This window comes from Xenopus laevis, chromosome 8S, assembly GCF_017654675.1.
Source record: "Xenopus laevis strain J_2021 chromosome 8S, Xenopus_laevis_v10.1, whole genome shotgun sequence".
NCBI classification, from domain to species: Eukaryota; Metazoa; Chordata; class Amphibia; order Anura; family Pipidae; genus Xenopus; species Xenopus laevis.
The window spans coordinates 37,607,413-37,630,887 of record NC_054386.1 but is presented as its reverse complement, the minus strand read 5'-3'; the positions used below and the strand labels follow the sequence as shown (position 1 = coordinate 37,630,887).

Sequence of the window (23,475 nt, the reverse complement as noted above, 5' to 3'; positions counted from 1 at the left end):
TACTTATACTAACTATAGCCTTTGATATTGTGTCTGTCCAAAAAAAATCATCCAAGCCATTCTTAAAGGAATACTGTCATGGGAAAAAAAAAATTCTTCAAAATGAAATCAGTTAATTGTGCTGCTCCAGCAGAATTCTACACTGAAATCCATTTCTCAAAAGAGCAAACAGATTTTTTTATATTCAATTTTGAAATCTGACATGGGGCTAGACATATTGTCAATTTCCCAGCTGCCCCAAGTCATGTGACTTGTGCTCTGATAAACTTCAATCACTCTTTACTGCAAGTTGGAGTGATATCACCCCCTCCTTTTTCCCCCCAGCAGCCAAACAAAAGAACAATGGGAAGGTAACCAGATAACGGCTCCCTAACACAAGATAACAGCTGCCTGGTAGATCTAAGAACAACACTCAATAGTAAAAACCCATGTCCCACTGAGACTCCTTCAGTTACATTGAGAAGGAAAAACAGCAGCCTGCCAGAAAGCATTTCTCTCCTAAAGTGCAGGCACAAGTCACATGACCAGGGCCAGCTGGGAAAGACAAAATGTCAAGCCCCATGTCACATTTCAAAATTGGATATAAAAAAAAAATCTGTTTGCTCTTTTGAGAAATGGATTTCAGTGCAGAATTCTGCTAAAGTAGCACTATTAACTGATGCATTTTGAAAGAAACATGTTTTCCGATGACAGGATCCCTTTAAAGGCATAACTGAATCAGCCATTACAACATCACCCGGCAGTGCATTCCACAACCTCATTGTCCTGACTGTGAAGAACCCCCTACGTTGCTTCAAATGAAAGTTCTTTTCTTCTAGTCTAAAGGGGTGGCCTCTGGTACGGTGATCCACTTTATGGGCAAAAAGGTCCCCTGCTATTTGTCTATAATGTCCTCTAACGAGCAGATCTCCCTCCGATATGCCCACCTTGAGGTGGGCAATATCGGGCTGATCCGATCGTGGGCCCTAGGGCCCAACGATCGGATCCTAACGAGGCCTTAACGGGCGGTCGGATCGCGGGACTGCATCAACGAATAGATGCGGCCGCGATCCGTCGGGATTTTCTGTCCCAACCGATCGAGATCTGGCCGACTTTCGGCCGGATCTCAATCGGTGAAGCCCGTCGGGGGGCCCCATACACGGGCCAATAAGATGCCGACTCGGTCTGTCGGCAGCTTTTATCGGCCCGTGTATGGCCACCTTTAGACAAATCACTATGCAAAGTGGCAGCATCCTGCATGAAACAGCAAACAAGAAACGGATCCGCACACACGCTATGATCAGCAGTTGGGGGGACACCCCTCTTTATTATATCACCTCGTGCATCCTGCATGGAACCTATAGTTCTGCACAATTTAGTATCATCTGCAAAAAAAGAAACAGTACTTTCAATGCCCACCTCCAGGTCATTAATAAACAAGTTGAAAAGCAAGGGACCTAGTACAGAGCCCTGTGGTACTCCACTAACATCACTGGTCCAATTAGAAAATTACCACCACTCTTTATAGTCTATCTTTTAGCCAGTTCTCTATCCAGGTACAAATACTATGTTCCAGGCCAGCATTCCTTAATTTAACCAGTAACCTTTTGTGTGGCACTGTATCAAATGCTTTAGCACAGTCTAAGTAAATCACATCCACTGCCATCCCAGAATCGAGGTCCTTGCTTACCTTCTCATAAAAAGAAATTAAAGGTATACGGTCATGGGAAATTTTTTTTTTCCAAAATGAACCAGTTAATAGTGCTGCTCCAGCAGAATTCTGCACTGAAATCCATTTCTCAAAAGAGCAAACAGATTTTTTTACATTCAATTTTGAAATCCGACATAGGGCTAGACATATTGTCAATTTCCCAGCTGCAACAAGTCATGTGACTTGTGCTCTGATAAACTTCAGTCACTCTTTACTACTGTACTGCAAGTTGGAGTGATATCACCCCCTCCCTTTTGGATTTCATTGCAGAAGTCTACTGGAGTAGCACTATTAACTGATGCGGTTTGAGAAAAAAAAAAACAAAAAACGATGTTTTCCGATGACAGGATCCCTTTAAGTTAGTCTGGCGCTAAACGGTTACAATTTTGCAACATTTAGTTGATACATTTCTTAGAAGCGTCTCTGGAATATTAGCAACTATTGTATCAATTATTTTTGTAGCTTCATGTTTATTTGGTTTTACAAATTATTTAATTTTTTATTTTTACAATAAACGTGTGATGCATACAAAAAGTTCCACAATTTTCAATAATTAGCTAGTTAAACATTATGTATTATACATAGTCTGCTTCCTTTTCAGAAGAAATTACCATCAAGTATGATAAGCATGACATTTATGAAATCATAGCTCCAAACTAAACAAATTTGAAAACAAAAAAAAGTCCTATTAGATCAGCATCTAAAACGAGTGCTATTGTATCAATTCCAACAGCTGCCTGTAATGAAACCCAGAGATTATGCTCAGCAGGGAGAAAGATAAATGTATCAACTAAATGTATCAGTTTAGAACAGTTTACAGGGTTGGCAACCACCCCTCATTGCTTTAGAAAGTGAAAAATTACACTTTACACTATTAGAAAAATAGTGACACATAGAAAATAGAAAGTAATTGGAAAAAGTGGTTATTTCTGGTGATCTATCGGAAAATAACTAGTAGTTTGAGGGTGAACAACCCCTTTAATGAAGTCATCTTGTGGTGCATGGGTGCCCTTCTGCATCTAAAATAAAGGACAGTTAGTCCAGGGACCTATCGGTGCTCTGCTAAATAGGAATCTTTGAGGATAGAAGTAAAGTTTAATGCTTGGAAACTAGTTGAGGCCAGGACCCATGAATGCTTCAGCAGGGCATAGGCAATTTCCATTCAACTCAATGGAAGGGACAATTCTAAGTTGACAGTCACTATTGCAGGAACACTGTACAAAAAGGGGTCACTCGTGTACAGGGCACAACAGCACAAGTACTTGTCCTTATTTGGGGGTTAATCACCCCTGTTATGCCTCACTGGGGAGGTTATTGTGCAATATTTTTAATACAGCAATGGCTGCGGTGGGACGGAGCACATTCCATTTGTATACGACTTACAGAAAGTATGCATTTGCAGCATACAAAGCACAAGGGCTGCGCACAGAGACCCGACATTGTTTAGTCTGCCTGGACGGTTCCCAGAGCAATGAAAAAGATAAACGCAATGAAACACCAGGCATGTGGGACATGGTGTTGCAAGGCCAGAAAACAGTACGGCATGGCTCTGACCATATTTTACGGTTCCCATACAGAAAGCTTTATTTAAATCATTAGGGAACTCGGATCATCATTTTTAGAATGATATGTCACCATTTTCAAATTTGCCCCCCCCCCCCCCTTTTTCCCCCCATTTTCATTCAGCCCCCACTGGAAAAAGCCATGCAAACTGTATTATCCAGTTCTGGCCTCATCCGGAAAGTAAAAGAAAAAAAAACAAAATGAGGGGGAGGGGAAGCACTTAAACTGTGCAACATATGAATAAACAAACAAAGACAGAAGCATTGTGTTCATGTGCGACCACTCTCCAAATAAATTTATGAAGCACACCATATACTCGTTTTGCAGCTTCTGTGGTGCTTTTCCCTTTGGGGCCCAGGATTTTCATTGAGAGGCCCTCAACTGCTCTAATGCAAGAAAGCTTAAGTCAACATGAACAAAATGAAACCCACACAAATGAAAGCCTCTGTAGTATCCAGCATTTGTATCATCTGCATTTGCGACGCAGTCATGTATCTTGCTCCATAGGAACACATGTTAACGTTTTCACCTGCCTGGTGTGTTGAGTCTAGCAGCTCAGCAAGCCATGTCCTCATAGCTCAGACCTTGCATGTAATGAGCTGGCCTGAACATTTGAGAACAAAGCCATTGTCTCATGTCAGTTGTTCAAGCTCTGCTTTTAATCAGGGGACCATAATTGCGCCAGACTACAGCAGCTTTGTATTGCACAACATGCCAGAGAATGCCATGCACGCAAGGACGCTGTGTACAGGGGCGAGCTCTCCCTCAAACTTCCCCCTTGCAAAGTCAAGATCCACTCTACCCCATGATGCAAGGAAGCAGAGCAAGCGCTACAATCTTGTTATATTAGTAACACAGGGCACTACTCAGACTCCCTATTAATGAGAAAATGTGCAGAGAACAAACCTTTCAACTAAAGTACAAAAAAAGTTTTAAAAAAACCCACACCTCTCCAAGTTGCCACATTTGCTACAGTAGCAACCAATCAACTGTTTGCATTTGCAGTTTAGCCATTTGTTTGGGTCTTGTAACTCATAGCAACCAATATGCCATTAGCTTTCAAACACTGCCTTTATTGCATTTCCCCAGAGCCATAATGCTGGCTTCTAATCCTTGTACCAAGTTTAAATCCATACTATATCTAGGTATAGACCTGTTATACAGAATGCTCTGAACCTGGGCTTTTCCAGATAAAGGGTCTTTCCCAAGATTTGGCTCTCCTTGCTTGAAATCATTTTTAAAAATTTGATTAAAATTGATTTTATGGGAGAGGTCTTTCCCATAAATTTTTCTGGATAACAGGTTTCTCAATAATGGATTCCATACCTGTATCAGAAACCTAGTTGATAAGTAGAACAATGCCCATTACCAAGGACAAAATCTGGCTCTGAAACATTCCAAGTGTCATGACTAAACAAGCGCTGTGCTGCTTACATTCAGCTGCCACCTCCATTCTTATTATCGGCAGTTTATGAATCTACCATGGGACATGCCTGGATAAGGTTATATGTGCAGAGATTGGCTTTTACAAGGCACAACTTAACTACAGCTCCCAGCATTCTCTTAGAGATTCTAAGACTGTGCACAGTAGGGCCCACCAAGGTTCCAAGAACCAGGACTAAAGTGATGCTGGAGAGAACAGTGGGTATATGATCTCCATGTTCATTCAACATTTCAGATATTTCCTCTCCAAAGCACAAAAGGAATGCATCGACCCGCCTCCACAGCAGACGAGCCCACAAGAGTACAAAAGGTTTATGTGAGAGGTCACTGCAGGGAGAGGGCAAAAGGAAGCATTTTGCACCAGTGATGCTATTGCCGTATAAGGCCTGAGCTGCTGGATTACGCCTTGTGCTCCTTGTTGCCCGTTGGGGGGGGGGGGTAAGAAAATAGTTACAGGGAATGTTTCAAATGAAAAGCTTATACAATCAAATAGCACTGTGTAGGTCAAACTGTACAGGTTGCCAAAACATGGGGTGCCCTCACCGTAGAAAAGCATCAACTGCCATGTGGAGAGATGGGGGGGGCAGCTGAAGTAATGGAACTACTACCAATTAGGGATTTGGACGTCAAAAAAAAAAAAATTGTCGCGTGGCGAAATTGTTTGGACGCACGCCGCCATACAAGTCTATGGGCATCATTTTTTTGACGAAACAAGGCGAAAAAATTCACCCATCCCTACTACTAATTTAACTACTTCCAATGCAGTAGCTAAATTGGAATGCACATTTTAGTATCACTTTGGCAGCGTTAAATATTTTGTAAACTATACTAGCAGTTCAGTAGTTTAAAAAAAAACTAAGTACCATTAACAAAAAGCATTAGAAAGAAAAGTCAGAGGGCCTGATGCACCCCCCCCCCCAATCTCCACCCATTACCAAGGCACATCCATGGCTAGCAGGCTTCTCCATTAATCGCTGAAGTTTCCAACATTTTTTGGCCTTATATGGCAAACACAAGCAAGAAGGAGCCTGCCAGGAATCCTCCCCTCCCTTCTCCTGCAGAGTTTGGGGGATGGAGCGGGAAGGAGATGGGGGGCAGTGTAATTCTTGGTCCCAGCCCCACTTCCTTACAGGACAAGGGCCTCTGAACAATCCTACCAGATAGAAGACAGGCTCCCAGAGAAGAACCCAGTGCAATATTCTCTATATCCACAGTAAGCTGCAGCTTATATATACACAGAACAACAGCGCAAAGGGTGTAGGTACAGGTAGTGTGCAAGCATTCCACATGCAGCAATGTGTTGGCCCCAGCCTTCCAGGGGTTTGTGTACACTTATCGAGAAAATGTTAGGGGCCCTTTAGGGCATGGCACTGTATGACAGATTCCTTTGGATACAGTTATATCAAGGTTAATGGTTTGCACATGCTCATTATGCATCATTAGACCAACTGCCAAGTTTATTGATTCACCAAACAGCTTGCAATATTCTTCCCATGTGCAGCAGGCACAAGGAAACGGGGGTCATAGATCAAGAGGCAACACAGGAATCCAGCCCAGACATCTCCCAATCAGAATATCACATTCCCGGGTCATACCCTCGCCCCCACAGCTTCCCTTGCAGGAACACTCATGTTCCATTTACCTTAAGGCCCGGCCCCACAAGCAAGGAAACTGCAGCCATTGAAATGTGCGGTTAGCAGGGGGGTTATCTAAGGCAAGGGTTCCTTCCCATCTTTAAAAAGGGCAAAACCTAAATTAAATAAATAAACTACAAATGTGGATTATAACCACACATCGGCAATAGACAGCTGCTTGGATTGGGGCCTGTAACTGTCTGAGAAAGTCCCAAGCTGCTAAGGGAATTGTAGTTCAACAGCAACTCAAAAACGATATGGTGCAGAGTTTCACCTATGTAAAAACATAACTATAACTGAATGCCCAATACAATGGCAATTTCCTATATCTGCACTCAGGTCTACTGATTCCATGTGAAGCCCCCTGTCAAATTACTGCAGAATTTTTGGCCCATGGCAGGTTTAATCTGGGAGAGTGTAAGAAAGCTTACCTAGGCACAAGAATCCACTACATAGACAATGGTCATATAAACACACCTTGCAGCGTGGCACGTACACAAGGAAAAAATATGCAAGTAGAGGCAGCGCTGAAAAATGATTGCTGTATCTGTGCCTCTCCCTTCCTTATATACAAGGGATTATGGCAGGTGTGTGCCCACTGAACCAGTAGTAACAGGCCAGGGCCAATAGGATCCAATGCACTTAGACAATTTCTATCTGGATGGAAACTGCCCATAAGGAATCCAATGCACCATTAAAGGGTTTTCATATTTAAATATTTCCCTTTATTTCCTTCTACCAAAAGCATTACTTGCATCTTCAGCCTTGCCTAAACTACCATTGTCTCTTGGGCCAAGTGCATGCTTCCTTGTTGGGCCTCCAATCGTCTTATTCCTTTATTAGAAGTCAGGATGGTGTGGCCCTACAGAACAGGGTTGTATATGGCACTCTCCTGCCATGGAGCTTTATCATTGGCTAGGTAAATATACTTCTATATGCCCCTGCATTATTCATAGTTCTGTAGGGAAATTGTTACAGTAAGGCAGCCAATTAGTGTTCTACTGAGAAACTCTGCCCCTAAAGACTTCTGGCCCATGTGAAAATTGAATATAGGGACTGCACACTCGAATTTAAAAGGCAAAAGTTTATTACATTTACAAAAATACACTCACATGTTTGGCTATGGCCTAGTATTGGCCCTTGGCCCTACGCGTTTCGACCACAAGAGTGGTCTTCATCAGGGGCAAAATCCATAAAGTATTGGAAAAAGGATAAAAAAGGCCTTTTTTATCCTTTTTCCAATACTTTATGGATTTTGCCCCTGATGAAGACCACTCTTGTGGTCGAAACGCGTAGGGCCAAGGGCCAATACTAGGCCATAGCCAAACATGTGAGTGTATTTTTGTAAATGTAATAAACTTTTGCCTTTTAAATTCGAGTGTGCAGTCCCTATATTCAATTTTTGTATGATTCTTTTTTGGAGGCTCTACATGGGCGGTCTTCATGGGACAAGCACCTCACTATTTAATTACAATTGGGTGTGCGCCTTCGAAAATTCTAATTTGCTTCTGTGCCCATGTGGGCGCTACCCCAGACCCCCATATGGGCAGAGGCAAAAGGCAGCCATATGGCTGGAACACACAGTGAGCTACACAGACTTGCACAGACTGATAAAATACACACTCCTGCCTTTATCCTGAGACCAGGCCATGACAGCTGCAAAGGGGGACACAGCTCAAGAGGAGGAAATGGGATCAGCACTCCTGGCCTGAACACAGGACACCTCTATATGTCCCTACACACCAGGACATGGCAACAAGCAAGCTGGGATTTATGGTCTGGGATGGTACAGATGCAGGATGGGGTAAGTGTTAAGCCTGCAGGTATGCAGAGAATGCCACATGGGTCAGGACAAGGGCAGGATGTAGAGCAAAGCAATGCAGTATAGGCAGGTGGAAATAGGGGCCACATGGGTGGTGCAAAATTGTGTGATTTGCTGAGGCACGGTCATAGAATCCATTTACAAGGTCCAATCAGGAGAGGAGCATATTAAAAGGGTTTTTAAACCTGCCCAATAGAACTGCCTAATCCCTGGTTGGACATTGAGAATTTGTCAACAATTGCCCGAAATGCCACCGATTGATGCTGGAAGGGTGGGAACGTTTATGTTCACGAACTCCATCACTATCTAAGGCCAGCAGAGGTCACTGTTTGATTAGAGTCACACAATGAGTCTACCTTGCCAGAGCAATCGTGGCTGCTCCTATTGAATAAACCTATACCTGTGTTCTATTAGGGGGTGTATTACCAACATGTACCTAATGTTTTTACAATTGAGCAGATCAATGCCAGCAGGAACTCCGAGAGAACCATGTCAGAACTACAACTTCCAGCATCTGTCTACAAACCAAGAGCCAAATTGGCACCGGTTCACTATGCCAGTCTTTGCACAACAGACCCTAAGCCAAGTAGTGCATTATCCCGGACCTACCACTAGGTGGCTCAGTTTGAGGTCACTTTGACCTGTAATTATTAGATCAGAATTTGAGATATATTCCATTTTGGCCTATAGGAACACCCCCAACCCCCCCAACCCCCCCCCAGTGCTATGCAGCCTGGCCTACGTTGGATTCAGAGAGCTGTGCAAGCAAACACAGGCAGCAGATCCGTGGGACAATAAAAAGGCAATAATGTGTTACAACCAATCTCTCCGCCCAAGGAGCGAAGCCAGAATTTATTCACTCACATGGAGAGAGGGTAGGGGAAAAAAAAAAACCCAACACAAAGGTTTCCATTCAGGCAAGTGAAACAACAGCCCTCCAGGCTCCAGAACAAGCTTGGCATTAGCACAGAATGGAGGCTGAACCAGAGCATCCTCCAGGCACAAGGGCTGTGCTGCATGGCCAGGAGAGGATCTTGGCACAATGCACCTTCCTTCAAGGGCAGCAGGAGGGGGAAAGGAGCAGGGAAGCAGCGTGTGCAGGACTTCTACACAACCTAGGCATCATGCATTGTTTCCCCTTATGCTAGGCTTAAAGTAGGGGTCTCTGTGCAGTTTTCATAGCTTCTTTTCAATTTGTTTTTTATTATTAGTTTTCTCTTCTGTCTTACCAGCTTTTAACGGGTAGTCAATTGTTATTGATACGATTATATCCTCTTCCAATTTCTGCCTGGTTGCAAGGGTAAACTGCCCCCTAGCAACTAGGCAGCTGCTTAACAATTTCTTCTGGGAGCTGCCATACCCCTTAAACCTGCTACAGGATCCTGAACATCACCAATGCAAGTGCACCCCACAAGGCAGAGCTATTCTGAACCTTTTGCTTTTATGGCCAAGGCACTGCGCACCCCTGCTGGAGAGAATATGGCATTTCCCGACAATAAGGTATCGTATTCATGTTACTGGCATGAGCAGGAAGGGTCCTGTTAAGGAAGGCAAATGGGCAAGGAGATAAAGAGACCATAAAACCCAACTTTTTTTAAACCAGAAATAGAATGGGAGGTGGGAATAAGTGTAACAGGGGCAAGACGTGGTGTCTTAACTCACCCCTGCCAAAAACAACAGGGAAAGAATATTTCAAGAGGGACGCTATATGGCATGGGTGCCTTCAATGGAAGGGTGGGGCCCCGCAGAGAGAACAGTTTTCTCTTTGTAGTAGCAACATCTGTAACCAGAATGTCACAGCAAAGACACACCCAGCTCAGCGTATCGGCTGCCAACGGACTCCTATAATGGGGCCGCATGCCTGCACAATGTCCTCTGCTCCAAAATCAGCTTGAACTCCAGATCTATAATCACGATGGCAGTGCCCTGTAATAATCATGCAAAGGCAGCAGATCACCCACCCTTGGATAATAGGGCATTTGCCTTCATTTGTTTTATCTAAGAGGAGCCATCATTTTGCTTGTCCTATCTGGAGTATAAATGCAGAGAGTGAATGGTGCTATACAAGATTTATGTCATGTTCAGTCCCCCCACCCAAGTCTATCCATTTGCACATTTGGCATGGAGAAGTCATTGTTGCCGATATATGCTCCAGCACTGGCAAGCCATATGGCAGCACCCACTGCATGTTGGCCTTCCAGCCACACGTCTTTGGTACAGCTGTAGCTTAACCACTATAAATCGGGTATAATTTAGCACGAGCATGACAGCCAATGCCACTGATGTAATATGGGCACAGACTGGCTGTTGCTGTGGGTTGCAGAGGGTAGAACATGTCGCCTACTACTGCCTGTGGGTCCAGCCTGGCGGGCGAGGGGAAAACCACAGGCTGCAGTTGTCATGACAATGGGATGAAAAAGACCCACTCAGCAGAATATTCAGCAGCTGCTGATGTTGAACTGCAGCCAAGGCTCTCTGGTTTGTATGAATGCACAGGGTAGAACCGCAAGGGGCAGATAGAAAGATTTAGGTTATCCTTTGCATAAAGGGAAAGTTCTCAAACGCCAAGTGCCCATGGAGTTACAATGTTTATATTCTAGATAGAGTGTGAGCTACCTTCCCCACCCCGGTCCTTTTTTGTTCTATTAGCTACCCTGGAAACCAGAGAAAGTAAACTCTGAGGCGAACTTGCCCTGTTAATTCAGCTGCACCCTCTCTGGTTGCCTTTGTCTATTGTGCCGACAGAAGTGATTGGGCCAACGGCACACGTGTGGCTCTCCAGTCCCAACATTGCAGGCGGCTTTAGCGCATGTCTGTGGGGTGAGATTCAATTTCTGCATTCAGAGCTCCCAAAATGCTTTGAGAGTTCAACATGGCAGTAGGTTAACTTATCATTTAACAGCTACAAAAGCCTCTGTGAAACAGGAGAAGGTTATTTATATTTCTATATTGCAAGCAATTGAGCAACATTCTATAGGCATATCTGCCTTCAGGGCTTTGTTCTGTGAACACCTGTTCCAGATGGAATGTTTCACAAACAGATATCTGGAAACACTGCCGCAGAACTATCACAATCCCATAACTGGCAGAGGCTGGGCAGTCACAGGCTGAACATCTCTGGTTTAGGTCACAGTCCTACCCATGAGCTGGATTGGAAGTAACCTTTATATACTGGGCAAAGGACAGGGGCAACTATTCTGTTCTGCTTAAATGGTAAATGTACTAAGGCCCATGGGCAGGTAGTCGCAAGAGCTACCCACCGGGGTGCTGGGATGTTGCTAGAAACCTAACCCAAAAAAAGTTATTGGTTCCTTGAAATGCCTTCAGTTAGCATACCTTGTTGCGTTGCCTTTTACTGCACTGATGTCACAATGGGCAACAAAATCTAAACAGGCATCAGAGAGCCGGAGATTGAGAGTAACAAAGGCCTCATAACAAACAAGTGAAAGTAGAAATCAGGACACTACACTGCCCATTAGATTCTGGGCTTCCAGTTCTCTATGGCAGTGATTAGCTGTACAATGGGCCTGTGACCCGCTCTGGTTTCAGGCAACCACAAGCCACATTGTAGGATGTGGATCAGCACACATATGAAAAGTGCATGGCGGATGCTGGGAATCAGTGCATGATCTATGGGGCCAATGGAGACAAGCTTTTGTACCAGGTCATAGCAACCAAACAGCATGTAGCAATTAACAGTCACACATCTGAAAACACAAATCTGCAATGGATTTGTGCAAATATAGCTTACCTATAAAGAAAATGAACAGCAGCTTTGCATACAAAACTACAAATCCCATCAACCCCTAGAGTCTTTGGGGAGGGGGGGCTTTACCTGCACAAGTGGCAACAACAAATTCATATCCCACCCCAGGCTATAACAGGGCAAGTCATTCTGCAGCAATTGCACTAATGGCCCCCAGATGAGTTCTCTTTTAAATAGAGGCAATTACAGCAATTAGCAAAGTGCAATTAAAGGGGTCGTTTCAAACGCATGGATTAAAGGAACTGTTAAACCCAAGCAAAATCTCTCTATGTTAACGTGGCAATGATCGATATTTACTTTATCATAATTAACAGAAAGTTAACAGATTTTTCAGGTTTCCTAAAGGAGAACTGGGATGCCCACATCTGACCGCCAGAAAGTAATCCTTGTTCGCAGTAAAATCTAACCATGGATATTATACTGCTGCTCTCCTTTAAGACATGCTGCAGGCATGGGGAGAAGTCAATCCCCTTGGTTCTAGCGTCCCAAGAGCACTACTTGGTAAGGATGCAACTTGTATCCGAGTTGTGGTTTGGAAACAATATGGGTGCGGCCCTGCCAACAGCTTTCTTCTGTACAAGCGGAGTAAAAACCGCTGCTTGGCTTCGAGCACACAGCCTGCACTCTGGCCACCAACACAACCACACTCCCAACTGGGAGGCGCCTGCAGCTGCAAAGAGAGAACCAAGACATAGTTGCTGGGAGTAGAGGGGGCAGCAGGAGATTGCTCTAGCAGATGTGTAGCAGCAGCCATACACAGGCTGCCGAACAAGATCATTGCCTAGAGGAGTTTGCTGCTTTCAAGCTTCAGCACAATTTAGCATCCACGGTGGGTGAAAGGCTCTACCTCAAGCCATGCACAAAGCTCCCTCTGCCCTCTTCGCATTAGTAAAATGTGTGTGAAATGTGTCGCTTGTTGGACAATGGAATTAAGCATATAGGGGTCTGCAGAAGAGCTTGTAAAGCAGCAATAATGATATCCTTGCTATCTTGTACACTGGAAAGGCCTGGGAGTATATACACTAAATAAGTCTTGAACTGCCACTTGCAGGTAATTCTGCCATTTATAATATGATACGTATGCCAAATTGTCCACTAGAAAGGTCTACCCAGTAGCAGTGCAAAGATGAGCCCTTAATTACAGCTACAGGCTCCCCCCCCCCCCCAACTCATTTATATCAATCAGCTAAAGAGACAGCCAAGCCCAACAGTCAGGAACTGTAACTCCCAGTTATGTGACTCAGTATGCTTTGTGGCTCATTAACTGCAGGGGGTGCAAAGCACAAGTTCATGAGTCACTGCAGAAGGATACACTGATGATCACCCCCCATACACACACGCCAATTAGGAAACCTCTTACCGTGAAAAAATAAATAAATGCGCCGCCTCTCGTCTTCTAACACTTAACCCCCCCCCTTGGAGGGGCTGATCTTAAAGAGGTTTATTTGTGTTGAAAATTTAGTGACTTTAAAAGCAGGCTGGGAGTTATTAAGGGTAAGTGCACTATAAATAGACAAGCCGGCACTTAAGGAAAATAATAATAATAATGAAGGTTTCTAGCCCAACCCTAGTGCCAGCGCTTCGGGTTCTGACTTCAAGAACGTTATTAGGTGGGAATATTTGCCCAGAATAGACAATATACTGCAGTTGGTCTTCTGTGATGTTGGTATACAAAGAACCAGACATGGGCATTAATGGGGCATTAATCCTGGGCATTTCCTCAGGGCAAATACTTAGCATGTTCCACACCACTCCCTGCTGCTCTGGAACATGGAATAACAATTACATAGAGGAGAGAATGGTGCAGATCTGAAGCCAGTATGAACACACAGTTAAGCCACCTATCACTTCTCGGATTGGATCCAGGATGTTTCTGGCAGTGTTGGAATTAACTGGATGGCAGAAGCAAAAGAACCCCCCCCCCTAAAGAGAGAAGTAAAAATGCAGTTTTGGATGTTTCCTGCCCTAAATAAAAAGGGGAACAAGGGGTCTTCCCTGGACCCAGCCAGACACCATGGTAACGGCATTCCAATGGCCCGCTGAGAGCCTATAGGGCAAGACCTCTGAGCCACAATGGCTAGGGCAATTTATTAGCAAAGAATTCCCACTATTCCAGGAATACAGGCCTGCCTGGGACACAGCAAGGAATTCACTGCCCTGGGTCATAAAAATAGAAAAAGCTCCCATTGCAATCCAGCTGAAAAGCGCAGCTCTGGGTGCCTGCCAATGGCCCATATTAGCCTATGGACCTACAAATGGTAAACTACAATTCCCAGCATCCCGTGTGTGTGTGTGTGTGTGTGTGTGTGTGTGTGTGTGTGTGAGGGACTGAGCCCCAAGAGTTTTATATTACTCTATCAGGATTGAGCTGCTGACAGATGCAGTAGGAGAACCATTTAGGATAGTGCCAATAACTTCCTGTTCAGAAGGAAGAGGGGATTCATATTGATGGGTATGTGTAGGCAGGGATTTTGTGTCCAAAGTTTGGTCTGCCCAAGATGGGAAAAAGGAATGGCCCCTGGCTATGCCCAGATTCTGCAATTCTGGGATGGCTCTCATCAGGGTAGGGGAAGAAGTGTGGCCCCTTGATATGGCAGTCTGGAAATAAGTGTGTCTGGGTAGAAGGATTGAACCTTGGTTATGGCATTCTAGAGAATGGTCTGGATGGGGGGAGTGACCCCTGGTTATGCCATTCTAGAGACTAGTCTGGCCAGGATGAGTGGCCCTGGTTATGCCCCTGTCTGGCCAGACCAATCTCTAGAATGGTGTAAACTATCCCTTAGTTACGCTGCTCTAGAGATTGGTCTGGGAAGGAGGGTGCCCTTGGTTATACCATTCTAGATATTGGTCTGGCCAGACAGGGGAAGGAGTAGTAGAAATTGGTGTGTCTGGGTAGAAGGATTGACCCTTGGTTATGCCATTCTAGAGACTGGTCTGGATAGAGGGGGTGGCCCTTGGTTATGCCATTCTAGAGATTGGCCTGACCAGAAAGGGCAAGGAGTAGTGCCCCCTGGTTAAGCCGCTGTCTGGCCAGACCAATCTCTAGAATGGCGTAAGCACCCCTTGGTTAAGCCGTTTTAAAGATTTGTCTGGAAAGGAGGGTTGCACCCTGGCTATGCCATTCTAGAGATTGGTCTGGCCAGGCGGGGAAGGTGGAGTGGCCCTAAGTTATGCCATCTATCTGGAGATTGGTCTGGCCAGATGGGTAGAAGGAGTGTCCCTCGGTTATACCGTTCTAGAGATTGGTCTGAACAGAGGTAGAAGGAGATGCCCCTAACTTTGTCATTCTAGCAGACAGATAAGCGGATGTATCATTCAGACACAGTAAATGAGATAGGGGTGTCAGGTAAGAAACACTGCAAGACACATATATAGATGGGGTTTATCACACCAGCAATAGAAGCAGGCAAATGTCACAGGTTTTTGGTGGGTGTAAGCAGGAGCAGTGCACCTACGGCCATACAGAGGGAAAATAAACTTTCTCCCAGAGTTCTTTGTGGGCAGAGCTGTTACTATGGGCAGATATTAAGGCTATGCAGTCAGAGAAAGGGCTGTTACTATGGGATGGGGTGTGTAGTATGGCAACATGTAGCAACACAGGAGGCAGTGCATCCACCTGCTGTTGATTCACAAGTGTCCAGCTTTATCCTCCTATTGCCAAAAGTGTTCATGCATGCAAGGTTTTGTAGTTCAGGAACAGCTGGAGAGACACCGAAGTGATTTTGCCCTGGGCTCCTCCCAGCATCTGCAGAGGTGTCACTTAAGGTGGCCATAGATGCAAAGATCCGCTTATTTGGCCACATCGCCAAACAAGCGGATCTTTCCCCAATATGCCATTAACAAACATGGCTATATCGGGGGTAATCTGATTGTTCGGCCGTATGGGATCGGTCGGGTCAAAATCAAACCTGACCGATCGACAGATCTCCGCCGAATGAAAATTGTCGGCACACGCCACACACGAACAGAAAATCGTACAAATCCTCGATTCGTACGATAGGATCCGTGTGTCTATGGCCACCTTTAGAAGGCAAAACATTAAGACTACCAAATGACTCCCTGCAGGGCAGCCTCCCACAGACAATGCACATCTGTGGCTCAGCAGCAGCTCCAAAAACTCACTTTACTCTGATTTACAACTCCCTGCACCCCTTTACTGACTTCCAACAGCCTTTGACATTACACAGCTACAACTCCATAGCCCACGACTGCACTACAACTCCCAGGACCCCCTCTGAAAGCCCCTTTCCTTAGGACTCCATGTTCTCTCCATACAACTGCTGCACTGTGGCTCCCACAAACCCTGGCCTCACTTCCCCATGTACAGTCTATTTAAAGTCCCCCCTTTAACTGAATACTCCAACAACCCCACTTCCTGCAGCCACTGCCATACGAGCCCTCTCCCAGCATGCACAGCGGGCCCCAGTCTCACCTATGGACACGAGCTTGATGTTCTCCCGGTCCAGGAACTCCAAGGCCACGGACACGTTCTCCAGCTGCATCTGACGAAAGTTGGGTCTCTGGTTGTACTTGCGGTACATCTTCTTCTGGCTCAGCACCTCCAGCAAAGCGATGAGCCGCAGCCCGTCGCCCAGGTCCACCTGCAGGTTTGCGATGCGCTTGTTGACGCATTTCAGGTGTTCGTTGCACCATCGAGTGAAAGTGTTCTGCTGGATCTTCTTCCACGGAGCGTCCTCCGCCAGGTCCTTCTCTGTGGCCGGCATATCTGCTGCCTCCCCGGGCACCGCTCCTCCTGCGCCTCCGCTCTGGGTACTGAGCCGGGTGTGCGAGTTGCTCATTATAAGGCTCGGCCGGGGGTGGGTCAGGGAGAAATAGGAGGCGGGGCTTAAAGAGACAGAACACAGAACGGTCAGTACAGAGAACTGGCTAGTCACACTTTTACTCATTCATCTAATTACTCCCATACTCTCACTCATGCTCCCTCATTCATATTGCTCCTACACTCTCACTCATGCTCACTCATTCATATTGCTTCTACACTCTCACTCATGCTCACTCATTCATATTTCTCATACACGCTCACTCACTGAGGCTCACTCATTCATACTGCTCCTACACTCTCACTCACTCACTGGGGCTCACTTATTCATATTGCTCCTACACTCTCGCACTCACTCACTGGGGCTCACTTGTTCATATTGCTCCTACACTCTCACTCACTGGGGCTCACACATTCATATTGCTCCTACACTCTCACTCACACTCCCTCACTGAGGCTCACTCATTCATATTGCTCCTACACCATCACTCGCTGAGGCTCACTCATTCATATTGCTCCTACACTCTCACTCACTGAGGCTCACTTACTCATATTGCTCCTACACTCTCACTCATACTCACTCACTGAGGCTCACTCATTCATATTTCTCCTACACGCTCACTCACTGAGGCTCACTCATTCATACTGCTCCTACACTCTCACTCACACTCACTCACTGGGGCTCACTTATTCATATTGCTCCTACACTCTCGCACTCACTCACTGGGGCTCACTTGTTCATATTGCTCCTACACTCTCACTCACTGGGGCTCACACATTCATATTGCTCCTACACTCTCACTCACACTCCCTCACTGAGGCTCACTCATTCATATTGCTCCTACACCATCACTCGCTGAGGCTCACTCATTCATATTGCTCCTACACTCTCACTCACTGAGGCTCACTTACTCATATTGCTCCTACACTCTCACTCATACTCACTCACTGAGGCTCACTCATTCATATTGCTCCTACACTCTCACTCACTGAGGCTCACTCATTCATATTGCTCCTACACTCTCACTCACTGAGGCTCACTCATTCATATTGCTCCTACATTCTCACTCACTGAGGCTCACTCATTCATATTGCTCCTACACTCTCACTCACACTCACTCACTGGGGCTCACTCATTCATATTGCTCCTACACTCTCACTCATACTCACTCACTGGGGCTCACACAGGGCACACAAAGTTGCAAGTTGCACATAGAATCTGTTCACATTGCCATCTAATTCTGGTCTTTGATGTCACAGTTGCATGTTTATCTGGATATTCTGGCTGTTCTTACATTTCCTTTTCACCTTTTCTCACATTTGTTCTACTAAATGTTTGTGTTTTTGATTACTTTGTAAAATATTGTTGTTACATTGTAAAATATAACAACCAGGAAAAGTATTCATGTGACATGAAGCATTGCTGCTGGATATTCTTGTGTCTTATCTAGTGAATAATATACCCCCTGATGTAAAATATACTTATTATACGTAAATCACTAGGGAGTTCCATGACTATATAAAGGTATGGGGCCAAAGGCCATGTAACTCCAAGGTGACTTCTAATATTCTCCTGTTTTACAACAAGGGCTACATTATTTATAATAATACACCAGTTTGACTCATGGGACTGGGGCCCCTTACACACCTCATTTCAAGTGCTCTACATGCTGACGGGTTTTTTCCTGTCCCGTGTCCCCAGTCCAACCCTGAGGGAATGACATCACCAAGCACCGTTTATAAAGATATAATTTATATGATTAGATAAGCTCTATGGGGCAGAGACCGCCTTCCTCTTGTATCTTTAATATTTAGCTCTTAATCTTTAATACAATGGTACTGTGTATTTATTTGTATATAAAAGGGTTGTTCACCTTAGAGTTAACTTTTAATACTACGCCTTCTTCTTTCAAATGGGGTGGGCACTGACTAACCATGCATTATTATGCAAATCAGTGCATGGTTGCTAGGGGAATTGGACCATTTTCTGAAATAGCACACTGGAGGGCTGCTGAATAAAAAGTTAAATATTTCAAAAAGCACAAATAATAAAAAAAAAACAATTGCAAATTCCTTCATAACATCACTATATTATATTGAAAGTTAATTTAAGGGTGAACAACCCTTATAATCTGCATGGATACCACCAGCTCTTACACTGCGTAAGATATTGACTAAACAAGAAAAATAATTGCATTTTTGGGATTCTAGGAAGGCCAACAAGATGGGACAGCACATGAAGTTGCCTGGGTACCTCCCAGCTTCATGTATATATCAGAGCCTTGAAGGACTCTATGTTCATTGTAACACTGAAACATGATCAGGCCAAGTAGGGACGTGCATTCTCTACATACAGATGTAAAGCAAATCTTCTCTCCTAATCCTTCTGTCTATACACAGGTATGGGACTTGGAGTAACTTGGATAACTGATCTTTCCATAATTTGGATCTTTATACCTTAAGTCTACTAGAAAATCACGTAAACATGAAATAAACCCAATAAACTGGTTTTGCTTCCAATAAGGGTTCATTATATCTTAGTTGGGATCAAGTTCAAGGTACTGTTTTATTATTACAGAGAAAAAGGAAATCATTTTTTAAAATTTGTATTATTTGAATAAAATGGCGTCTATGGGAGACGGCCTTACCATAATTCAGAACTTTCTGGATAATGGGTTTTCGGATAACGGAACCTGTATAAACTTGCAGGACACAGCTTAGTGTGACTGCGGTAACTTATTTGTAAATGCCTTCACAGTATTCATCTATCCCTTCTGCTACATTGTTCGGAGAGTTAGGACCAGCAGTGTGGATAATATATAAAAAAAAGGCTGAAAATATGAAACAATAAACTGAAGCTAGAGAGTCCTAGCAGGAATTATTCTGTATATCTCAGATACCCCCAGGGGAAAATGTGCTACAATTAGCCGGAGCAGCGTTATCTGTCCCAGACACACATAGAGGATATGAATAAGGATATAGTTTAACTGTAAAAATGGCAAAAAAAATCCTTTAAGCTGTCAGACAGGGTTCATACATCTCTGAGTCACTGGGCTGCTGTAATGTCTTCTGGGGAATATGGCAAACGTATAGCTTTTTTTTATAAGCAGCTTTATCCTCTGTTTGTTTTACCTTACATAGTAATATAAGAGAATGCACGCAGGGAACATATAACATGTTTATATATAAGTGGGGGCTGCCTAACTGCTTGCCTACCTCCCTGAGAGGCCCTGCTGGAGGCTGACTCAACAGTATGGACCCATATTCATAACACCTTAGGAATTGGCTTATGGGTACATCCTAATATCCCTATAAATTTCAAGCACTCACAACGGTGGGGGTTCAGTTAATGGCATATCCCTGGTAAGGGATTGTAATTTCCCTGTGTAATATACTGCAGGAAGTCAAGACAATTGTCAAGACAATGAATGAGTCCCAGCTGGGACAACAATACATATAATATTAGGTATCTTGTGGGAAAATTCCTAGGGATTTGGCAGATAAAAATCCTTCTGCAGCCTCCCGGCTGTGCTACATTTTCAAACGGCCATATTCGTAAATTAAATCCCCATAACTATTAATATTGGAGACATAGAGGCAAATCTATAGCAATAACCCCTGTAAGAGTATACATACAGTCAGTGGGGTATTTCCTCCACACCCCGAATATCTCCTTTATCATGGACAGCTCTGTCCTGAGGAAGCCCCTTTCCTCTGTGATGGGAGATGAGTCATGTGACTGGGAATGCATCCCGCAGCCGGATGACCGCAGGGCTTATTTATGTCTTAGCAACAGCCTGGGATTGGTCTCAGTGCAAGGTTTCCTTAGAATGGGAGGATTTGGTTACTCAGGGGTTTTAGTTCCCTTTTGTTCCTTGGTTATGTGATTTCCATATGACAGTCGGGTAGAGTGGTGAGTCCCACTTTTACCTTCAATTGATTTGGCTTTATAAAGAGGTTAGAGGTAGGGGGTGCTGAGGAAATTCTCACAAAGGAAGTAGTACGTACAGGGATAGGACTTTCCAGAAGGGGTGGAGAAATATTTGCATTGCATGCTATCACTCCCAAAATCCTTAGCCAGCCTTTGATTGTTACGGTGGGAGGATTTGTCTGGCTTTAGAACATGTCTTAATTATTGTGGTTCTGCATCTGTTCGACACAACGATTCCCAGCTACCTATGGTTATGTTGAGGATGCAGGGAGTTGCTGCTCACATACTTAGCAGGGCATCAAGCTGATAGCAGAGACCACCATAGATGCTCAGCTTGCCAAGCAGGGGGGCTAGGAAAGTGATTCCTATCAGTAGGGGGTGCCAGACTGGATGTGGTTTAAATCAGATAAAAATCTGATATTTCTTCTAGATCCTGTGGATTTGAAGGGAGCCCGTCTGCTATTATTAAAAGGCAGTAGCATAGGTGTGAGGGAGCATCCATCTTTTTAACCCCTTCCTCCCACATGGCTGTTGATGAAATGCAACTCCCAGCTGCCCTTAGACTTTAGTTGTCTCAAGGCTGATGGGAGTTGTACTGGATATGGCTATGACTGATGAACCATTGCACATATACTGCTCAGGGCTGGCAGTGAGATCCATTAGACAAGCATTAGCCCCGGCGGCTATAAGAAACTACTAGGCTTTGCTCTGCGTGGAAGTCTTGTGGTTGCTTTCTCTATGGGCACACCCTTCTCATTTCACTCCTTCCGTTACCACCCTCATTTCCTCATTTTTTCAGACCCTTAACCCTCACCTTAAAAACTAGAGTAAAACTTAAAATAGCACCCTGATGGTGTCCCTCCCCCAGCTGTTGATATGCTACAACTCCCAGCAGCCTATAGCAGCCAGATTCTGGAGATGCTGGGAGTTGCAGTGCAAGAACAGAAGGGCTGCAGGAAGCCCATGTATGTAAAAATCCAAGCATATTAAAGTCATTTCATAAATTTAAGGAAGTCTCACTTGGTCAGGCCCGGATTTGTGGCGTGGCCACAAAGGTCCGGGCCTAGGACGGCGAAATTTTAGCGGCGGCATGTCTCCCCGCTGCATAGTAAGCTACATTGGGAACTCCGAGTTCCCTTGCGCTAAGGCGCATGCGCGCACTCGCGACGGTGCACACACTTTCAGCGAGGCAGATGTACACGTGGAGGACCAGGATTCCTTGGTGAGGCAGGAAGGAAAATCTGGCCCTGCACTTGGTATAGAAGTACATGCACTGTACATGTTGCCCCTATCTTGGGGGTGAGTAATTAGTCAGGCATGAGTCCTTTCAGTGACAGTTGCCGCATCTAAAGCAGTGATCCCCAAGCAGTGGCTCACAAGCAGCATGTTGCCCCCAATCCCTTGGATGTTGCTCCCAGTGGCTTCAAAGCAGGATCTTATTTTTGAATTCCTGGCTTGGAGGCAGGTTTTGGTTACATAAAACAGATGTACTACCAATGACTCACTCCTCTCTTCCACATAGGGACTACCAATTGGCCAATCACAACCCTTATTGTGCACCACCTAGGTACATGTTTCATGCTTGTGTTGCTCCCCAACTCTTTTTAAATCTGAATGTGGCTCAAGGCTAAAAAGGGTTGGGGACCTCTGATCTAAAGCCAGACACAGCTAAGCCAGAATTTGTTTAGCCTCCTCTTGGGTGTGACTTGCATCTAGGGTTGCCACCTTTTATATATTTTTTTTTACCGGCTGCTGGGGGGGCGGGGCCGCAAAAGGGGCGGGCGTGACATCAAAAGGGGCGGGCATGACGTCAAAAGGGGCGGGCCACACGCTGGAGACCCGCGGACGCTAGAAGAGGCAAAGAAAAAGGTAAGTTCCAGGGGATTGGGGGCAGGCCGAGGGCTCCTTTTGATCGTATTACAAATTTACCGGCAGCTACATTGCCGGTAAATTTGTAATACTGGCCCCGGCCTTGGCAGGTATTTTACCGGCTAGGCCAGTAAAATACCGGCCGGGTGGCAACCCTACTTGCATCCCTTCTGGGTGTGGCTTGAGTTTCTATGGCACCTTATAGCAGCCCCTCTGGCATTTGCCAGAACCCACAGATTGCCAGACCAGTCCTGGTTAGAGGGTGTATTGTGTCCCTGCCCAGGTCTGTGTTGAGTCCCAGTACTCCAGACTCCAGAGTAATCCTGGTATAATTACATCCCACACTGTTCTGCACATACAAAAAAGGGTTCATAGCAATAGAACAACAACAATAGAACGTAAAAGGTTATCTTAGGTTGTGTCAGCAGAAGTGAATTATGCAGAACTACAACCAGTGGCCTATATAGATTTTACTGGGCCCCACACCAAATTAATTTTAGGGCCTCCAACATATCCAGAGGTTGTCATTTTTTACCAATATACTGTATGTTGAAATTGCTCATTAAGTAGGGCCTCATGGGGCTCCCTGTACCTCCTGGGCCCCCTGCAGCCACAGGGTCTGCTTCGTCTGTACTTACACCCCTGACTACAACTCCCAGATGAAGGCTCAGACTCATCTGTGAAATTTGACAAATCTTGGGAGGACTGATGTAAGATGCCATAGACAGTCACTGTTTAGTGAACTGGTGGGGGGCTTTTTAAGCACTTGCAATGCCAGGGCCTATTAGTATCCCAGTTCAGACCTACCCAGCTGCCAGTAGCACTGAGGCATTCTGGGAGTAGGAGGTCAACAGCATCTGAAAGGCCTGGTGGTTAGTACAGAAGGATTTCTGTGCACCCAGTAAGCACTTTCTCCATTTAGAAGAAGACAGTATGGCAGTACCCGAACATATGTAAAATTAGAGATACTCTGCATG

At 45.0% G+C, this 23,475-nt stretch overlaps 1 protein-coding gene across 3 annotated transcripts in view; it reads right to left on the bottom strand.

Moving 5' to 3' along the window:
- The window catches only part of LOC108699999 (filamin-A), a 70,147-nt gene that overhangs the window by 32,776 nt on the left and 13,896 nt on the right, over window positions 1-23,475 (bottom strand). For all 3 annotated transcript variants that reach the window (XM_041575000.1, XM_041575001.1, XM_041575002.1), the window contains exon 2: window positions 16,351-16,763. In XM_041575000.1, coding sequence (XP_041430934.1) covers window positions 16,351-16,717 — 367 coding nt within the window. In that variant the 5' untranslated portion in view covers window positions 16,718-16,763. The remainder of the gene's footprint in view (window positions 1-16,350; window positions 16,764-23,475) is intronic.